We start from the raw sequence: 19,330 nt of genomic DNA on the forward strand, positions 1-19,330 counted from the left end.
CAATTTGTTATTAGTTGCATGCCAGCGTCGTGCACCAAAAATAGCCGATGAGGCGTTGTCAGCTTGCAGATCGGCTATTTTCGGCTTCAGGCTTAGGGTTAAAAATGGCATTCATAAAAATCAACATCCTAAAATGCCGATGCCCTCACAAGTACAGTAATACAATGTGTGTGTGTGTGTGTGTGTGTGTGTGTGTGTGTGTGTGTGTGTGTGTGTGTGTGTGTGTGTGTGTGTGTGTGTGTGTGTGTGTGTGTGTGTGTGTGTGTGTGTGTGTGTGTGGGGTGTGTGTGTGTGTGTGTATGGACATCCGCGTCAGTGTCAGGATTTGACTCCCTTGGCGGGCTCGGTGGACTGCCTGACGTCGGTCCACTCCTGCATAGTGTTCTGCAGGGCCTGTGTCTTCTCCTTGTCCACCTGCACATAGTCCACCTTCTCATCCGACGTCACAGAGGATGTGGAGGGCTGGTGAGAGACATACAGTATGAGTGTGTGAGTGTGAGGGCCATTATTTAGCGGTGCAACAGTTAATCCACCTAATCCATTATTTAACCCATTAAGACCTGGGACACATCTGTGTCATTTTAGATGTCTTTGGCTATTCAAAAATAGCTGATCTACAAGCTCAGATCTGCTATTTTTGAAAAACTGTGAAAGATTGTGCAAATCTTCGAATACATAAATTTTTTAATTAAAATTTTTAACTTTAATATTTGCTTCTGGGGTCCCTGGAACACCATATTTTGAGATGGGGGTCTGCGGCCAAATGCATATCATTTTGGGGGTCCTTGACATGAAAAAGTTTGAGCACCACTGATATAGAAACATAGGTTTTTCCAAAAAACTGTGATTTAGAAGACACTTTGTAGAATCGGTCTCAGGTCTTAACACATCCACTGCCAAGGGCTAATCTCATAATGTACTCACCAGTGCCAAGGTGTTTTTGTTGTTTTTTTGTTTTTTTCATGTCGCCATAGATCTTGTTAAAATCCTTAAGATTGAGCGCTACACAGTCTGTTTACATCCGCGAGATCTCCCTGTATCTCCCAGTGAAAACCACGTGTCAAACGGGGCATCCATGTTTGAGTTAGAGCGGATTACGTTAAACAGTGAAATGCGAGGAGAAAAAACTACAGGAAGAGAATTGAGTTTCAGTTTCGTCTGTAGAATGGGAGCGGGCGTGATCGTGAAAACCGGATCCCAAATAATTCTATTTCCTGTCATCAAACCGGAAACGGAAGTGGATCAAAAAAATTCCGAAAGTGCACCCGGACCGCGCATGCGCGAAAAGACCGCAGCCCGTAGGGCTACGGTCTCGGCACTTAACAGTTGGATTTAACGGCCCGTAGGGCTACGGTCTTGGCAGTTAATGTGTTAATGGGTTAAAAAAAAATACATTTAGCATTACATAAAAAAAGAAAGGGAAAATAGCAGATCTACAAGCTCACAACACTTGTACAAAGTCACTTTTAGCAATTCTTGTGTGACACTGTAATACATGTAGGCCATAAAATACGCCATAACTGGTTAATCATACTAATCAATGCAATTGATTATTAAAAAAATATTAGATGCATTAATGCATTGTTATATAAATGATAAAACAACAACAACAACAACAAAAACATGCTTCTCAATTATTTGATTGCCGTAACCAAAAAAGTAATCATCAGAATAATGGCTAATGAATCACTAATTGCAGCACTAATCCTCATGTGTTCACATGTGTGCGTGACTACAGTACGTCTAACGGCCGTTTTAACACAATGGACGCATTCCAAGGTCAAATTCTGATGACAATCAATACCCCCTCCCCCCCATGCAGAAACATGGGACGCATAAACATGTCTGGTCACAGCAGTGGTTGAAAGTTGAAAATGGACCACTGGATCAAGCTAGATGTCACAAGTAAAATGTTCTGCTATTGCCTCCGCCAGGCTGTCTGGAGACGATATTTTCGCGTCTGTCCGTCCGTCCGTCCATGTGTCTGTGAACAGCTAATCTCCGGCACCGTTGGACAGATTGACGTGAAACTTTGCAAGCACAGTCAAGGAACCTCAAGGTTCAATATTCATTTTATTTGGAAAATAGCAACGTGTCGCATTGGAACACTTTGTCTGCTATTCTCACAAATAAAGTTTGAAAACCATTGCTCCTAGGTTACATTGTTTGCGTTTGAAGTTCCCTATTTAGGTGCAATAATAATTGACCCACAGTTGAGGCCTTTTACGTGGCATAATAAGTCCAAGTGAATATGATGAAGTTGTGTGTTTACTTTTCGGTGTGGACTGGGAGAGCCAGGCTGGAAGTCCAGAGCCAGATAATCCACGTTGCCACATTTCCTGGGAGCAGGACTGTTGGTGCCGCTCACCACCGGAGAGGTAGACGCTGGGTTTTGCTAATGAGTTACAAGAGAGGGTTTCATTACAATTGACTATTTAGGCATTTAGCAGACGCTCTTAACCAGAGCTTCTTACAATAAAGCAAGGTAAATACACAACGTTGCTGTCGGGCAGAAACCTCCTATCTCCATATCTAACTTTTAGCACCCTATTTTCGCCGGTGCCTTAGCCATTATCCCTAAACTCCTTTGCCATTTTTTACTATTTTTTAAAACATTTTCAAATAGTTCAAATCTACAAGCTCACAACCTGACAATGTAGATCGGCTAGTTGAACTATTTGAAAATGTTTTTAAAAATAGTAGTATCCATAAAAAGTTTAGGGATAATGGGTAAGGCACCGGCAAAAATAGAGCCCTAGTGATTTTTCATAAATTAACGCCCTACTTGATCAGACTACAGCGTCACACAAAAGCACCGAAAGTAGCAGATCTACAAGCTCGAACCGCGTTTCGAGCTTGTGGATCTGCTACGTTTGCTACTTTTGAATTTGAATCCTGAAAAAGTAACAGGTTTGGACATAATGAGGTTTGCAACAACCGACAGAGACGATGTAAACACTTAGATCGTGACAATGTGGTGATCCCCTGATGATCTACCTGCATGGAGCTAACTCACCATCGCCACGTAGTTCTCCTCGCTGTCTGCAGAGTCGGTGCTGGTGATGCTTTGCGTGGAGATGGGCCGACAGTGCTGCGACGACATGGAATTCATAGTAGGCCTGGAGGACACATAATGAGCAGAAGTGAGGGGCCGTGAACAGCATACTGAAAGAATACTGAAATGTATTACTTAACCTTTACTTAACAACCCTTGAAGACCTGAGGCGATTCTTAAAAATTCTAAATCCTAACAGTTAAATTTTTTTTTCGAAATGTTTCAAAAATAGCAGATCTATATCTGCTATTTTGGAATAGCCAAAGAAATCTAAAGTGACACAGATGCGTTCCAGGTCTTAATGGGTTAAAGCCGGGAAGGCATCTTGTGTAACCACTTGACCATTATTTTATACTTTGGCTATTGAAAAATAGCAGATATACAAGCTCATAGCGCCGCACCAAGTGCTACAGTATGAGCACTCTGTGCTCTATGAGCTCTATGAGCTTGTATATCTGCTATTGTTTTTTTAATCGTGAACATTTTAGCAAATCTTTGGATCTATATATTTTTAAAGCGAACATCTTTAACTCAAATCTTTGCTTCTGGGGGGGGGGGGGGGGGGGGGGGTCCTGGAACAAAACATTTTGAGATGGGGGTCCTATCTAAAAAAAATAATCTAAATCCTAACAGTATGTTGCTATATCAGTTCCAGGGACCCCAAGAAGCAAATATTGGAGTTAAAAATGTTTGCTTTAAAAAATATATACATATTCAAAGTTTTGCCCAAATTGTCAAGATATAAAAAAAATAGCAGATCTACAAGCTATGAGCTTGTAGAGCTGCTATTTTTAATAGCCAAAGAAACCTGAAAATGACACAGATGCGTTCCCGGTCTAAATGGATTAAAGCAGGGGTCTTCAACAGGGGGTCCGGGACCCCTAGGGGGACCTCAGAGTTACTACAGGGTGGCCGCCAAATCTTTGTGTGATAGGATATAACATTAACCACTTTGAACCCCTCATCAGAACCCCTATTCGGAGGAGAACTTTAGCCAAAAAAAATAGCAGATCTACAAGCTCACAACGCCTCACGCTGCTTGTTATGTAGCAATTGTGACCTCTAAGAGGGACCGATGGGGGACTCACATGGGTCTGGTCCAGGACATGGTGACGGGGCTCTTGAATGGCAGCTCGTCAATGATGCCGTTGTTCCTCAAATCCAGAGGTGTTGGCTTTGCTGTGGGAAAAACACAAGACACACACACTGCAGTGTCAATACCATGCATTGTCCTCTCTGAGGAGACACACACACACACACAGACCATATTGGACCAATTAGTTGAGGACGTAAACAATGAACACACTCACATTATCCTCTATATTTTGTAGGCATAAAACCAAATGAACCCCAAATAAAATACAAAATATGCAAAGTAACCAGTAATTGTAGTGGAGTAAAAAAAAAAACAGTATAATATTTGCTGTATTGGAGTAGTAGTATCAAAAAAAGGAAATACTCAAGTAAAGTAAAAAGTAAATATAAACAGAACTATTACAGAACAGAACAAATACTGACGTTATTCCAACCAGTTCCCTTCCCCTCAATCAGGCGCCCCGGCTGTCATGGGGGAGGCGGTACAGCGACCAGGATTACTACATGTTTTTGTGAGGGTATTAACTACCCTAGGAGACACGGGGAGAACATGCAAACTCCACACAGAGTAGGCCCTTTCACCAACCCCACCTAGGGTATGGGCGCTGATGACGCGGAGGAGAAGACACGCCCCCAGCGCCCACAGCGTCCCCGGCGGGAATCAAACCCAGGACCTTCTAGCTGTGAGGCGACAGCGCTACCGACTGCGCCACCGTGCCCCTTTTTGCACACATTTTCATGATAAAAAAAAAAGAAATAGCAGATCTACAAGTGCCGCACTATGAGTTTGTATATCTGCTATTTTTTGAATAGCCCAAAGAACACAGATGCGTTCCCGGGTCTTGAATGAATGCATACTCACACTTCCTGTTGGGTTTGAGGTTGCGGTTGACGGGTGGCGGGGTGACGTCGCTGAGGCGTGCGGGCCGGTGGCACATGGAGGCCGTGCTGCCCTTGCGGGCCGGCAGCGTGGCCGAGAAGCCCGGGAAGTCGAAGTGGTGCGGCCCGGGGCTCATGGGGATGTACAGGTTCTTGGGGCTATCCGCCGCCGGCAGCAGGGCGGCGCTGAGCGGAGACGAGCCGGGGTTCATGGGAACGTAGTTGTCCTCCGAGTTACCGCTGTCCGAACGCGTCAGAGGAGCCTTGGTCCTCTGAATGGGACAGGGGGGGGGGTGGAGACAACAGTTAATCCAACTAAATCAATTATTAAACCATTAAGGCCTGAGGCCGATTCTACAAAATGTCTTGTAAAACAGTTTTGTTGCTCATCATTTTACCATTACCATTATTTGAAAACTTTAGCTACTTTGTAGACTTTGATTATTATTACAAAACACAGTAACCACTTCAGCCACATAATGCATTTCAGCCATTTGAAAATAGATTGAAAATAGATCTGCTATTTTCAAAAGATTGTAATACATTTTATACATTTCAAAACGTATAAAATGGGACATTCTGCATAATGAGTACTTTCTACTTTTGGTACTTTAAGTACATTTTGATACCAATACTTTTGTACTTTTACTCAAGTAAATTTAGAATTCCGGACTTTTACTTGTAACAGAGTATTTCTACATTGTAGTACTGCTACTTTTACTTAAAAAAGTACTAACATATTAGTACTTTTTCCACCACTGGCCGTGCGTATCCGTGAGAGCTCAGTGCGTCTACCTCGCTTATCGATCAAAAAAACAACCCTTCACGCCACTTACCAACGCTTACAAAAGCTGCAGAGTGTCGACAGCGGCTATTGTATGCAACCCTGGCAAATCAATGGTCCATTGTGTGACCTGCTAAGTACTGTCAGATGTTCTGAAGCAGAACAAAGAGAACGTTTGGATAGTAGTGGTGGCTGATGGATTCATGAACACAGGTGATGTCTGCAAGGTAAGTGCATATGACAACACAAAAGTGTCCCTATTGTGCAAGTAAATTGAATAAAATGTCGATATATATTATGGGTTAATAAATAGGCCTACATATTAAAGAAAAGTAATTTCAATCAGCGATTGCGCTTGTATGCGTGAGCATGTGCGCTCCACTACTGTAATATCTACAGTACATCACTGAGTAAGCTCATACAGTGAGCGCATGTTGAGCGGTAGATATTTTGGAGTCCCACACAGGTGGTCCCAATACTCCAAATTTGACTGTGTGTACTGCACTGTGGTTTAAAAAAAACAACAAAAACAGAAGTCGGGCGGAAACCTTGCACTGTATCTCCATGTTTAAAAGGAACGGTTTTGAACATGCAAGGTTTCCACCCAACAGCGAGGATATGATGAAAACAGTGCGTGGTGCTACTGACCAGGTAGGAGCTGAAGCCATCGTTGACAGACTCCACAGACTGCCCTGCGTTGTTGAAATAGATGGGACGGTGATGGCTGTTGGTCTCAAAGGACGAGCCTGGGTGCAAACACAATCAATTCAATCAATCAATCAAGCCATCAATCTAAAAAAATTGTGAGAAAATCAAAGAAAAATGAAAGTTGCAGCAAGTGATTAATTTTTTGTCGCATTCCTGAGTGAATAATTTGATGACGGCGGAAATATGCGGTAGGAGACTCAAAATGTCTTCTTTGAGTCTCCTACCCACCGGTCATCAAATTGTTGACTCAGGAACAACAAGCATTTCACATTGCACGAGTTTCTCTCTTGAAATCGGGCTAAATATATCGTTGTGATTCTCGCACGATTGATTGCTCGGCGACAGGGGTTCACTGATTACAAGATATTTCACCACGATGTGATCCCGACCCAACACATACATTTGTTTTTATTCCAAACGTCTCACGAAAACGTGAGAGGCTCCTGTGATATACGCGCGAGACCGAGACAGGACGCTAATGATTGATATTAAATAATTCTCAATTTCTCTGTATTTTCTCTCTCTCTCTCTCTCTCTCTCTCTCTCTCTCTCTCTCTCTCTCCCTCTCTGAAACAAACGTTTCAAAAGTCAACCAGAGTCCAATTCAGATCAGAAGCAGTGTTGCCGTGTCCGCTTATTATAAGCGAGTTGCTTGTAAAAAATATTGGTGGTTGCGTTTCTTTTTAGCTTATTTCCAAAGTGTAGTTGCTTATTTGGCTTTATTTCTTAATGTTGCTTTTTTTCTTTGAAAATAGTTGCGACGCGTTGTGAGCTTGTAGATCGGCTATTTTATTTGTATATACAGTAGGTTTAAAGTGCTCGTGCAGCCTATAGTCCTCTCTAATAATAAACAGCCCCATCGTCGTGCAGGCTCGCTCACTCTATCAATCTGTTTATCATGTTTAACTAATACAGGACTGGACTGTCTGGACGGTAATATTGCGGTTCTATGCGGGAGGACTAGCCACGGTGCGTCTCTGTTGTATTAGACTCAACAGTGAATCATGCTGATAATAAAATAGTTTTCCCACCGGCTATCTCGCTGGCTGGTACTGAGCTGTAGCACGGCTCTCATCGGATCCGACAAACCCAAATATCCAACATGCTAGAAAAGTAAAAATTATCGGGAACCGCTCGCCGAGCGCAATTTATCGGGGTGTTTCTTCTCGCAGTACCTTACACTCTGCGCGATCAATACCTCGCCGAGGAACGCCCGATCTGGACTGAGATCGGTGGTTTTGTCGGCGATCACCAAAAAATATCCCCGAGAGCCAAATCGGGTCAAATATCGTACAGTGTGTAGAGGTCTTTAGGAATGAGACAAAAACTAAAACATCTCCATGAATTCAATGCTTCATGGGGTGTGTAATTGATAGAAAATAAGTAATTTTTAGGGTGAACTACTCCTTTAATGTTGTATTATCCTTAAAATCGTAGTGTTTTGTCAATTATGTGGGGGCCCACTTGCAATACCCTCGCGGCCCACCAGGTTGAGAGCCGGTGTGTCAGTGGATGGCACAGGTGTATGGACCCCCGCTCCCCCCCCCTCCCTCCCCCTCCGTTGGTCTCACTAACTATTGGGTCAGAGGTTACTTCCTGTCTCATGGATACGCACGGGGCCTGAGGACGGGGGCTGAACACCAGCGTACTAAAGAGAAGAGACCCTGCATTGTGAGTGGAGCTCTATCCCTCTCTCTCTCTCTCTCTTCATCCCCCTCCTTTTTATCTCTCTCTCTCTCTCTCTCTCTCTCTATCTTTTTTCCTCCTTTTTTTCTCTTTCCCTCACTGCTTATCAGCCTGGAACGAGGCATTCTGGAGCGAGTCCGCGTGGCTTGAATTTCATTAGCGGGACGAGCGAGGCAGGCAGAACACACTGGCCCTCTCTTTGTCTCTGTGCTCCACTGATGGACTTCAAATCAGTAGCACGAGAGAGAGAGAGAGAGAGAGAGAGAGAGAGAGAGAGAGAGAGAGAGAGAGAGAGAGAGAGGGGATAGAGGAGAAGAGAGGGGGGGCAGAGAGAGGATAGAGAGAGAAGGGGGAGAATAAAAAAAGAGGAAGTGCCTACTCAATGCAGTGTTCATGGATTAAAAGGAAAATAAATCTCACGGCTGAAAGTTGTGTCAGGGCCAAGTCCCTGAGACGTGGCCCAACGTGACACGATGAGAGCTTGTAGATCGGCTATTTTCTGAAAACAGAAAAGACACTAGTACAAAGCCCTGAGGGACTCCGGTCAACCATATAGGGGTTTTAAGTGGTTAAGGCTGAGTATCAGAAGCTGTCTGCTCGGGGGGGGGCGCCGCTGACCTAGCGGTTGAGGCGCATACCACATATACGTAGTCTCTAATGAGTCGCGGGTTCGATTCCCGATCCCGACGTCCTTTGCCGCGTGTCTCTTCCCGTTTCCTGTATCGCTCTACTTGTGTACTATATGAATAAAGGCAGAAAAGCCCCAAAATATCAACAAAAATAAACGAATAAAAGAAGCCGTCTGCTGACCCCGAACACGTACCTCTGTGCAACCTGATGTTCTCCACGGCGGGGAGCGTGTTCCGGCGAGGGATCACCGACACGGCGTGCGTGGCGGTCGCCTCTCCGTTGTGGCCGCTGCCCGCCGACTGCGGGCTCCCCCACTGGCTGTCCGAGCCCCCCTGGCTGGGCTTGGGGGGCCGGGGGGGCGGGGCGGACAACGACGGTGCGGTGGAGTCCGAGGCGGCGGTGCCGGTGCCGGTGCCGGTGCCGCCCGGGGGCAGAGCGTTGTGGTTCTTGTCGAACGTGCGGGGGATCTGGTAGAAGGAGCCGGGCGGCGTGGGGAGGTCGTAGTTGTCTGTCGGCCGCTCGGTCACGCTAGGTCACGAGCATGAGATTTACTTTAGTTGACGACTTAAAATCGTACAATTATTGTGATTTTTTATTGTGTTTTTTGGCAATTTCAGATCTACAATTATCAGATCTACAAGCTTGTATTGCGGCACTCGGTGCCGCACTACGAGCTTGTATATCTGCTATTTTTGAATAGCCCAATGTATAAAATAATGGCAATGAACAATGGAACATATCATTGCTGTCGGGCAGAAACCTCTTATCTACATATTCTAACTTTTTTGTGCTTTTTTGTAAATTAACCGCCCTACTTGATCACAGTACAGCAGCCTCACACTAAAGCATCAACAATCTACAATCAAGCTTGTAGATGCCTACTTGTTGTCAATTAGTTGTACGAGCTCTTGTCTTGTTGGTTCTTGTTTATTCAATACTTATTTGTTTTAGCTCTTGCTCATTTGATTTTCCTACTTGTCTCACCTGTTTAAGAAAGTAAGTGGCTGATATATTGCACTTTTACTTTAGCGCTAGGTATGCTCTTAGTTGCTTGTTTTAGAAGAGAATGCACTTAAGACTTCTGGTGATTAGTAGTTTCCTTGCCCACCTGTGTTGAATGCACTTATTGTAAGTCGCTTTGGATAAAAGCGTCTGCTAAATGACTGTAATGTAATGTAATGTAATGTAGATCTGCTACTTTTACTATTTTTTAGTTTGAAGCTTGAAAAGTAACAGTTTTGGATATATGAGGTTTCCACCCGACAGAGACAATATAAATCAAAATAACAATTATTTTTGCCTTTTAGGCATTGCACAGGGCAGATATGTCAGATAACTTAAATATACAAATAAATGACTGATAATGACTGATATAAAACAATCCATATTTTTTTTTATTATGCCCAAAACAGACAATGAATTTAACAATTTCATACTTTAAATAAAAGTTAAAAAAAATAGCGAAAACAACAAGCTCACTTGAGAGTTTGTGGATCGGCTATTTTCCGCTTATTTTTCAACAGATTCATTTACACAAATGAATGGAAAAAACTATTCAGACGATTATGTAATAACAACTGTGCCAATGCCTACCGCTCGGTGCCAGCGTGCTGTGCCAGGGTGTTGCAGGGCGTCTTGAAGGTGTACACCTCCTCGTTCTCCAGGTCGGCCAGATCGCCCAGGCCTCCGCCCGAGGGTCCCTCGGAGCTGTAGCCCCGGGGCAGCACGTAGCACGCTTCCTACAATACACACACATTTATATAGGCATTTAACCCCATTCAATCCAGGAACGCATTTGTTTAATTTGACATTTGTTTGGCCATTCAAAAATAGCAGATCTACAAGCTCATAGCGCGGCAGAGAGTGCCGCGCTATGAGCTTGTAGATCTGCTATTTTTTAAGAAAAAAAAGTCTTGAACAGTTGTGCAAATCTTTGAATATATACATTTTTAACTCAGATCTTTGCGTCTGGGGGTCCCTGGAACAAAATATTTTGAGATGGGGGGTCCGCGGACAAATACATAATTTTGGGTGGTCCTTGACATGAAAAAGTTTGAGAACCACTGATATTAAAGCAACATATATGTAAAAAAAATATAACTGTAAAGCTCCTTACACACCGGGGGCGTTTTTTTCATGCGAATAATACGTTTTTTTTTTAAACCTTATAAAGTCAATGCAAGCTTCCATGGAGCGAAAATGCGAAAAAGCTAAGCGAAAAAGCGTCTTTTAATTATTCGGAACGAGTCCGAATTTTGTGTATATTCGCATAATCGCCGGTGTGTAATGACCTTTAGGATTTAGAAGACATTTGTAGAATCCCCAGAAGCAAAGATTTAAGTTAAAAATGTTGGCTTTAAAAAATATATATATATTCAAAGATTTGCAAAAATGTTAGAATGTAAAGAATAGTAGATATACAAGCTCGTAGCGCGGCACTCTGTGCCACGCTATGAGCTTGTATGTCTGCAAAAAAATTAATAAAATTGAGATGGGGGGGGGCCAAATACATATTATTTTGGATGGTTCTTGACCTGAAAAAAGTTTGAGAACTGCAGTAACTGTGGTACCGTACCTGTGGCGAGTCGGCGCGCATGGGGAGGTGGTGGTGCTTGCCGGGCTTGGGCAGGCTGTAGAAGCCGTGCAGCTGGCCGCCCATGCCGTTCAGGCAGTGGGAGAAGCCGTGGGAGAGCTTCTGCACCGCCGCGTCGCTGCTCATGAACAGGTTGCTGCGCGTAGCCTGGGAGAAACTGGCACTCCTGTCACACAGAACACAGACACACACACACAAAAATATATGTTTTTATTCAGGCTACAAATCATAAAATCATCGAAGCTTGAGCTTGTAGTTCAGCTATTTTCACAATATTTATCTGTGGAACCGAGTCAAACTAAATGTAATGCCTACAATTCCAAGTGCTTGTCAGGGTGGGGGGTCCCCAGTTCAAATATGATTATTTTGGGGGGGTCGAGGTCTGAAACGGTGTGGGAACCCTTGCTCTAAGTCTCCCAAAAACTCTCAAGTGAATGACGTTTTTGTAATTAAAGGTGGTGTAAGACAAGTGATATTTTTTTGTTAAAAGGTTAACACTGTATTCTGATAGTAATCACTCATTGCTAAATATAGATTAGAGTATTTATTCACAAACAGGGGTCTTACCAGCTCTTTATTAAACGGAAAACACATTTTCAGGTGGGACACCAATTTCCTTCCGTCAGGAGAGAGCACCCATCTATCAGCAGAGTGATCCAATTCAAATGTTGTTGCTCATTTATTTATTTAATCACTTAAATTGTACTTGCTTACTCTGTATCCTGTATGAGATCTGTCTCCTGAGTGGATGAAATTAGTATCCTGACCTGAAGATGTGTTTTCAGCTCATTAAAATAGCTGGAGAGACAGGGACACACCTGTTACTGAATGATTACCATCAGGATATAGAGCCATTTAACGAAAGGAAATCACTTAACAGTACCTTTCACTGGCTGACCACTAGAGGTCATTGCCGCACTTCCAGTTGGGGCTAGATGATTGTACTTCTACTGTTTACACAGCACTAGCGGTTCGGGGAACATCCCACACGACACTAGAGCACCTTTCTATAAAAGCATATCCAGGTTATTTGCTGGCCTTGTGATTAAACACGCTGACACGTTAACGCGCTTCTGCTGTGCAGAGGGTGAGAGGGAGAGAGAGGGGGCAGAGAGAGGGGAGAAAGATGGCATGGAACGTTGACAGGGCGAGCACTATTACTTTCCCACAGTTTCCCGGGGCCGGGGGTTAGGCACCCTTGGGACATGGCTCATTTATTCTAGCTGCTTTGTAGGACTTGACCTTCAGTGCCAAGTGGAGCGACTGGACATTTCTGGCCAGCGAGGCCCGAGCAAAGCTCTCTCTCTCTCTCTCTCTCTCTCTCTCTCTCTCTCTCTCTCTCTCTCTCTGGCCTACTAGAGGACAAGATGGGACGTGTCCTTGAAGACAGGGCTACTAATCATTACTCGTTTCTGTGGAGCATTGGTCTTCAACAGGGGGTCCGGGACCCTTAGGGGGTCCTCAGAGTTACAACAGGGGAGGACCAGATCTTTGTGATAGTAACTTGTTTTTATACATTAACCACTTGAACATAGCATCACTATTCTGAGGGGAACATAAAGCCAAAAATAGCCGATCTACAAGCTCACGTTGTGCGCTTGTACATCGGCTATTTTCGGCAAAGAGGTTTAGTGGAGGGGGAAAAAATAGCAGACAAAGTACAAGTTTTCTAAGTATTGAGGATTTAACACATTAACGTGAATCTAACACAACGTTACACATTGACAGTGCTGTCAAACAAGTCTATGAAGGTATCTATGAAATCTATGGGGGGGGGGGGTGTCCTGCCTCATCTCGCTCTCAGCTAAAGGGGAAAAACGTTGAAGACCCCCCTGCTGTAGAGTAAGAGATGTTATAGAAAGCGTCTGATGGATTCCGATGAAGAATTTACATTTTGTGAAGTTCTGAGATGAATAAGGTGCCATTTGGCATCCCTGTTCTGGGCATGTGTCATAATAAGCAATAACACACAAAAATAGCAGATCCACAAGCTTGCAATGTCTATTACGGCTGTTTTGTGGAAAAGATATTTGGTGTACTGTACACTATAGCAATGGTTCTCAACGTGGGCTCCGAGGACCTCCAAGGGTCCTTGAGGAGTTATACCTGTCTGTAACTCAGAGGATGTACAATTGGGACCAAATGGACCCGTCCCATTTGTACACAACACTCTTTTAGAGTTAGGATTTTACAGTGTAGATTGGAAAATCGTATCAAATGGGGGGTCTGTGTGGCATAAAGCATATCAAACTGGTGTAGCAGGAAAAATAAAGGGGACCAAGTGAAGACCCCTGGGGGTGCCTGGGGCTACTACAGCGTCAACTAAAGTAGCAGATCCGCAAGCTCGAAACGCGGCGCGAAGCGACGCGTTTAGAGCTTGCTGATCTGCTACTTTTGCTACTTATGAATTTGAACCCTGAAAAGTAACAGTTTAGGACATATACAGTATGAGGTTTCCACCCGACGGAGCCGATATAGAATTTAAGTGGTTAATGCCCTGTGAATAACGTGATAGTTTCTCTCCCAGTGACTCAGTCTCTTGGTGTTGAATGGCCAGCAGCAGCAGCTCTGCATCAGTTCCTGCAGCACCGTCAGAGACTAACAGGGAGACGGTCTGGATGGAATATAAGCATTAATCAATAACTTAGCTCATCTTTCCGCTTTGCCGTCACCATGGTTTCGCAGGGACCCCTTTACAATCATTAACCCACAACCTGTACCGTTGGAATGGCATTCCCCTCTCACCCCATACCCCTGACACCTGACACTCCCGTGTTAATTGTCAGATCAGAGCTGTTATGTACAGGAGTCATTCTCAAACGTTGTCACGTCAAGGACACCCACATTGATATGTGTTTGGCCACGGACGCTCCAAATGCCAACTTATTTTTTAGCTGAATAATAAAATAAACTGGTGCATTTTATAGAGCGCCTTTATCCGGAACCCCCACATTGACAACCAGTGATGTACAACATCAGCGTCCAGTGGCAAACGCAGACACAAACATCTGCACCCAATGTACTCTAACGCGTGCTGATCAGGTGGATTATGAGGTCTGATCTCCTGCCTTTCACATTGGGGGGATGGATACTGTATGTGTGAAAGGGCCAGGAAGGGCCAGGTTCACTCCAATATACAAGGTCACACAGCCTTGTGATGAAACGTGTTATGAGCTTTGTACATCAGACATTTTCACTATTTTTGCACGACACTGAACACGGTAAAATGACACGCTGCATAAAATAGAGCTCAAGTGGTTAATCAGAGTATCCGTTAATAAAAATTACAAAAATCTACAAAAGTGAATACTTTTCGATTGTTCGATTAATAAAAAAAGTTATCGATAGAATAACTGCTAAGAGGGGCGCACGGTGGCGCAGTCGGTAGCGCTGTCGCTTAACAGCTAGGTCGGGGACGCTGTGGGCGCTGTGGGCGTGTCCACTCCTCTGCGTCATCAGTGCCCATACCCTAGGTGGGGTTGGCGAAAGGGCCTACTCTGTGTGGAGTTTGCATGTTCTCCCCACGTCCCCTTGGGTAGGTACCCTCACAAAAACAAGCAATAATCCTGGTCTCTATACTGCCTCCCCCTGGTCAGCCGGGGCGCCTGATGGAGGGGAAAGAAACTGTTTGGAATAACGTGTTCCTTCCACGCGCTACGTCCAACCGGGGAAACTCACCCCTGTCAGGTGATAAGAAGCGGCTTGCTAGCTCCCCATGCATTGGAGGAGGCATGAGCTCAGTTCTGGGCTCTCCCTAGGCTGGCAGAGGGAGAGTAGCGCCCAGGATTACATAGGCAAGTGGCACTGGGTGAAAAAATGGGTTACAAAAAAAGACAAGAAAAAAAGAATAACCGCTAAGAAGATATTGGGTAGTTGCAGCCATACATATGGGTACATGTGTCTGGAGCTGTGCAGGTTGGCTGCAGGTTCAATCATTGATCATGTGCTGTGCATGCAATGACATGGTCATTAAGCAGCAGCAGCAGCAGTAGTATGGCACGGTGCTTCTTGGAACTGGGTGTGATGACAGTACAGACGCTGAGCAGAATGTTAATGACAAACTGCTGTTCTGTAAACAACACTGCTGTTCATTATCTCACCTACTGTAGCAAACTGGCTGTTTGTACAGTACAGGCGCTATCCTTCATTATAGGGCTCGGCGAAATATCAACATTGTATCGATATGATGATGATGTGAAACTACCAAACCACTGTATTGTTATAGCCAATCTACAAGCTCTCAACGTGCTGCATCACGGCGAGTTGTGAGCTACTGTGTAGCTACTTTTGCATTTTTTTTTACGTTTTGAAAAATGTAAAACAATAACTGATATTGTCACAATATGAAATTATCGTCACGATATCGATATGAAGGTTTGATTGTGTCTGTATTGCCCAGCCCCAGTTCATTATACTACTTCCAAATACACTTGGATTTTGAAATAATTCTCGCGCTATAAAGACTGCTGAGGTACAGTAGATAACAGAATACATGAGACACTTTCACACAACTTTGCATAAAATATTATGAGGGCCGTGGTGCAATGTTGGTGATTCTTAATCTACTATTCTGCTCTCATCCTACGGTTCACCCATTAACCGGGAAAGCATCTCTGTCATTTTAGATTTGTGCGTCGGCTATTCAAAAATAGCAGATCTACGAGCTCACAGCAGCGCGTCACTTCGTGTCGAGAAGTACTGATTTAGAAGGCATTTTTAGAATCAGCCTCAGGTCTTAATGGGTTAAAGGGAACGTAAAACTGAAATTAAATCCAAGGTACAAAATAAGAGCCTGTGCAATGGTTCTAGAGTAGGAGATATGTACCAGTCTGGCATCACGAGGAAGTCGTCCCACATGCACAAGCGTGCACTCCACAACCCTGACACCTACACATGCCAGCAGCAAACACCCACACACAACACACTCACAACCAGCAAGTATACAGTATTTACTCAACTACGGTACTTGAGTGAGTATTACATTTTGTTTTTTATACTTTTATACTTCTACTCCACCACATCTCAGAATGAGATATTAGTACTTTTTACTCCACAATAATTATTTGACAGCTTTAGTTTACTAGTTACTTTGCAGATTTAACCTCATGTCATACTTCGGCTAGTTGAAAATAGCCGATCTCCAAGCGCACAACGTGTCGCATCGTTATGAGCTTGTTGGTACTCTAAGTACATTTTTATTCCAGTACTTTTGCACTTTTACTCCTCAAATGTTCTACTACTCAATTTTAGATCATAGGGCTTTTACTTGTGTAACAGAGTATTTTTATATTGCGGTATTGCTACTTTTACCCAAGTAAAACAATCTGAGTACTTCTTGAACCACTGTTCACAACCACATCAGTGCACACTGACAAACACACAAACTGACGCAATACGATACACATCCACACTCTTCTCTAACAATGTGTTGTAGGCTGATCTTCACGTCAGCTAAACTGTATCGCTGGTGACAGCGCGGCTCATGCCTAACTGATGGCACCGCGTTGTGAGCTTGTAGATCAGCTACAGTATGCCATGAGGTTCTCAAAGTGGAGTCCGGGGACCCCAAGGGGTCCTTGGGGGTGGAATTCCAGGGGGTCACCAGCAGAATGAGGAACAATTTAAACACTTAAGCCCTATATTATTTTTCGGATGTTTCCAAATCTTCTCTCATATCATTAAGGCTCAATTTGGGCGCACATGCGTACACAAAACTGTCCAGTGCAACTAAAAATGTTCATTGGTCGCACCAGCAGGGCTGGACTGAAGATAGCAGATACTCTACCGCCCACTCCGTCGAGGCACACACAAACAAACAAGCCCTAATACTGCCACTTTTCCTGAAAAACATCCCTCCATGTTCTGGAGCCTTGAGTATACCAACCCGATCTCCAGAGATTACCGTAACATTGCACGGAACGAGTGCACTTCATTCCATGGATAGCCGCCTCGGAACTCCCGAATTGCATGCATATGGTACGGCGCTGCCTTTGTGACAAAACCATTTCGGAGGCGCGCAGTCACAGGCGAATTGTCACCCCGTGAAGGACCACCGAGGGAGCTAAGGCGACCGAGTTGCCGTCCTGAACGGTGTGACATTCGCCTGTGCCTACTCAGCGCCGTTTGAGTTATGTACCGATAGGCACAGAATCGTAAATTTTATTGTGCGGACTGCTCTGCTTCCGGGTTTTTCCGTGTTGCGACTGGTTACGCCCACCGTGGGACTCGCCGTACATATGCACGCAATTTGTGAGTTCCGAGGCGACTATCCACGGAATGAAGTGCACTCGTTCCGTGCAATGTTACGGTATTCTCTGGAGATCAGGCTGAGTATACACAACCCATACATATAATAGGCAAATTAGTTAGCCTACAGTACTCGCAAACAAGCAGAGTGTTCGCTTTCATAATGAGGATGTAAGCTAAAGCACATTATGGCATTAACATTGTGCTCAGCTTCTGTACTGTCATCACACCCAGTTCCAAGAACCACCGTACCATACATACACAATGGTGTGTTGCTCTTAATAAGGATGATGCTGGCTAAAGCACATCATGGCACTGGCAGCAAGCTACCTACTCTGGGGAGATCATCTCCACTGGAGATGATGTATTGGACCTATATTACAAACCTGGACATAAGAAGTAGAGGACTATTATGAATGGGTGAAATATGAACGTGATTACATGCAAACATTAGTCTGCATGTACTGTAATCAGAACATTAGCTAGCTAGCTAAAGTATAGAAAACAAGGGTTGGCTATAATGATCTGAGAATGCATCTGAGGCTAGATCTAACTTATACATAGTGAAGGCTGTAATGTGTGTACTGTGTGTGTGTGTGTGTGTGTGTGTGTGTGTGTGTGTGTGTGTGTGTGTGTGTGTGTGTGTGTGTGTGTGTGTGTGTGTGTGTGTGTGTGTGTGTGTGTGTGTGTGTGTGTGGGTGGGTGGGTGGGTGGGTGTGTGTGTGTGTGTGTGTGTGCGCGCGCAAGTAAGTTGTTTTATTGGAACATCAAAGTCATTCAGTGTTTTTTTAATAACTATGTATGACTCTGTGAACATTTTGAAAGGTCAGTAAACAATAACACTGTGACTGAAACAATAATATTGTGATGCCTAGATTGCCTACATATTGTTGTAAATTTCCTTTAAGCCCAAGGCTTACTGGGTACCAGGAAAGATGTGTGACACTTTAACAAAATGGTTAACCCTGGTCATTATATGCAGACATTTTCAGTTATTGCAAAAATAGCAGATCTTCTGTGACTTGTGAGCTTGGAGATTGTTATCTTTGCATGACATAATCATATGACTAAAGTATAAAATATGGCTTAAGTGGTTAATAAAGCAACTACTGTAACACACCACACTACAGTACATATGCGGTTTGCTATTTAACGTTCTTCTAAGCATTCTGAACCCTTTTGTGATAGAAACCATTTTTATCTAGCATGCTTATCCATGCTATATGTTGGGTAAGGAAGACATGCAGTTATTCTGTTGTGCCTTGGCCCCTTCACATGGGGGTTAACTTTCCTCTCTACAACTACAAGTGTGAGCTAGCGTCAGACGCTGTTTCTCCCTCTCTCTCTCTCTCTCTCTCTCTCTGCTTACAGACCTCCAGGCTACTGTAGCCTGTGATTGGGCCACTACTAGGCCGGTATTCAGATGATAGACAAGCCAGTGGGCCAGTGTGATGTCTGTATGCTCTGTGGGCCGGTGCTACTCAAGTGTGTGTGTGTGTGTGTGTGGGTGCATCTAAATTATGCTGGTGCACCTATATCGTCTCTGTAAGGTGGGAACCTCACATGTCCAAACAAGTTACTTTTCAGGATTCACATTCAAAAATAGCAAAAGTAGCAGATCTACAAGCTCAAAACGCGTCGCTTTTGTAGATCT

General features: G+C 44.0%; 1 protein-coding gene across 1 annotated transcript in view; it reads right to left on the reverse strand.

The window, feature by feature from the left end:
- Window positions 1-287: 287 nt before the first annotated feature.
- gab2 (GRB2-associated binding protein 2) overlaps window positions 288-19,330 on the reverse strand; it is a 102,620-nt gene continuing 83,577 nt past the window's right edge. Inside the window, exons 4-12 of the mRNA XM_080427862.1 lie at window positions 11,413-11,596; window positions 10,431-10,576; window positions 9,031-9,365; window positions 6,462-6,559; window positions 5,013-5,301; window positions 4,144-4,234; window positions 3,017-3,119; window positions 2,273-2,395; window positions 288-462 (exon numbers count right to left, since the gene is read on the reverse strand). Coding sequence (XP_080283988.1) covers window positions 319-462; window positions 2,273-2,395; window positions 3,017-3,119; window positions 4,144-4,234; window positions 5,013-5,301; window positions 6,462-6,559; window positions 9,031-9,365; window positions 10,431-10,576; window positions 11,413-11,596 — 1,513 coding nt within the window. The 3' untranslated portion in view covers window positions 288-318. The remainder of the gene's footprint in view (window positions 463-2,272; window positions 2,396-3,016; window positions 3,120-4,143; window positions 4,235-5,012; window positions 5,302-6,461; window positions 6,560-9,030; window positions 9,366-10,430; window positions 10,577-11,412; window positions 11,597-19,330) is intronic.

Source organism: Gymnoscopelus braueri (assembly GCF_963280865.1).
Source record: "Gymnoscopelus braueri genome assembly, chromosome: 5".
In the NCBI taxonomy this organism is placed as follows: Eukaryota; Metazoa; Chordata; class Actinopteri; order Myctophiformes; family Myctophidae; genus Gymnoscopelus; species Gymnoscopelus braueri.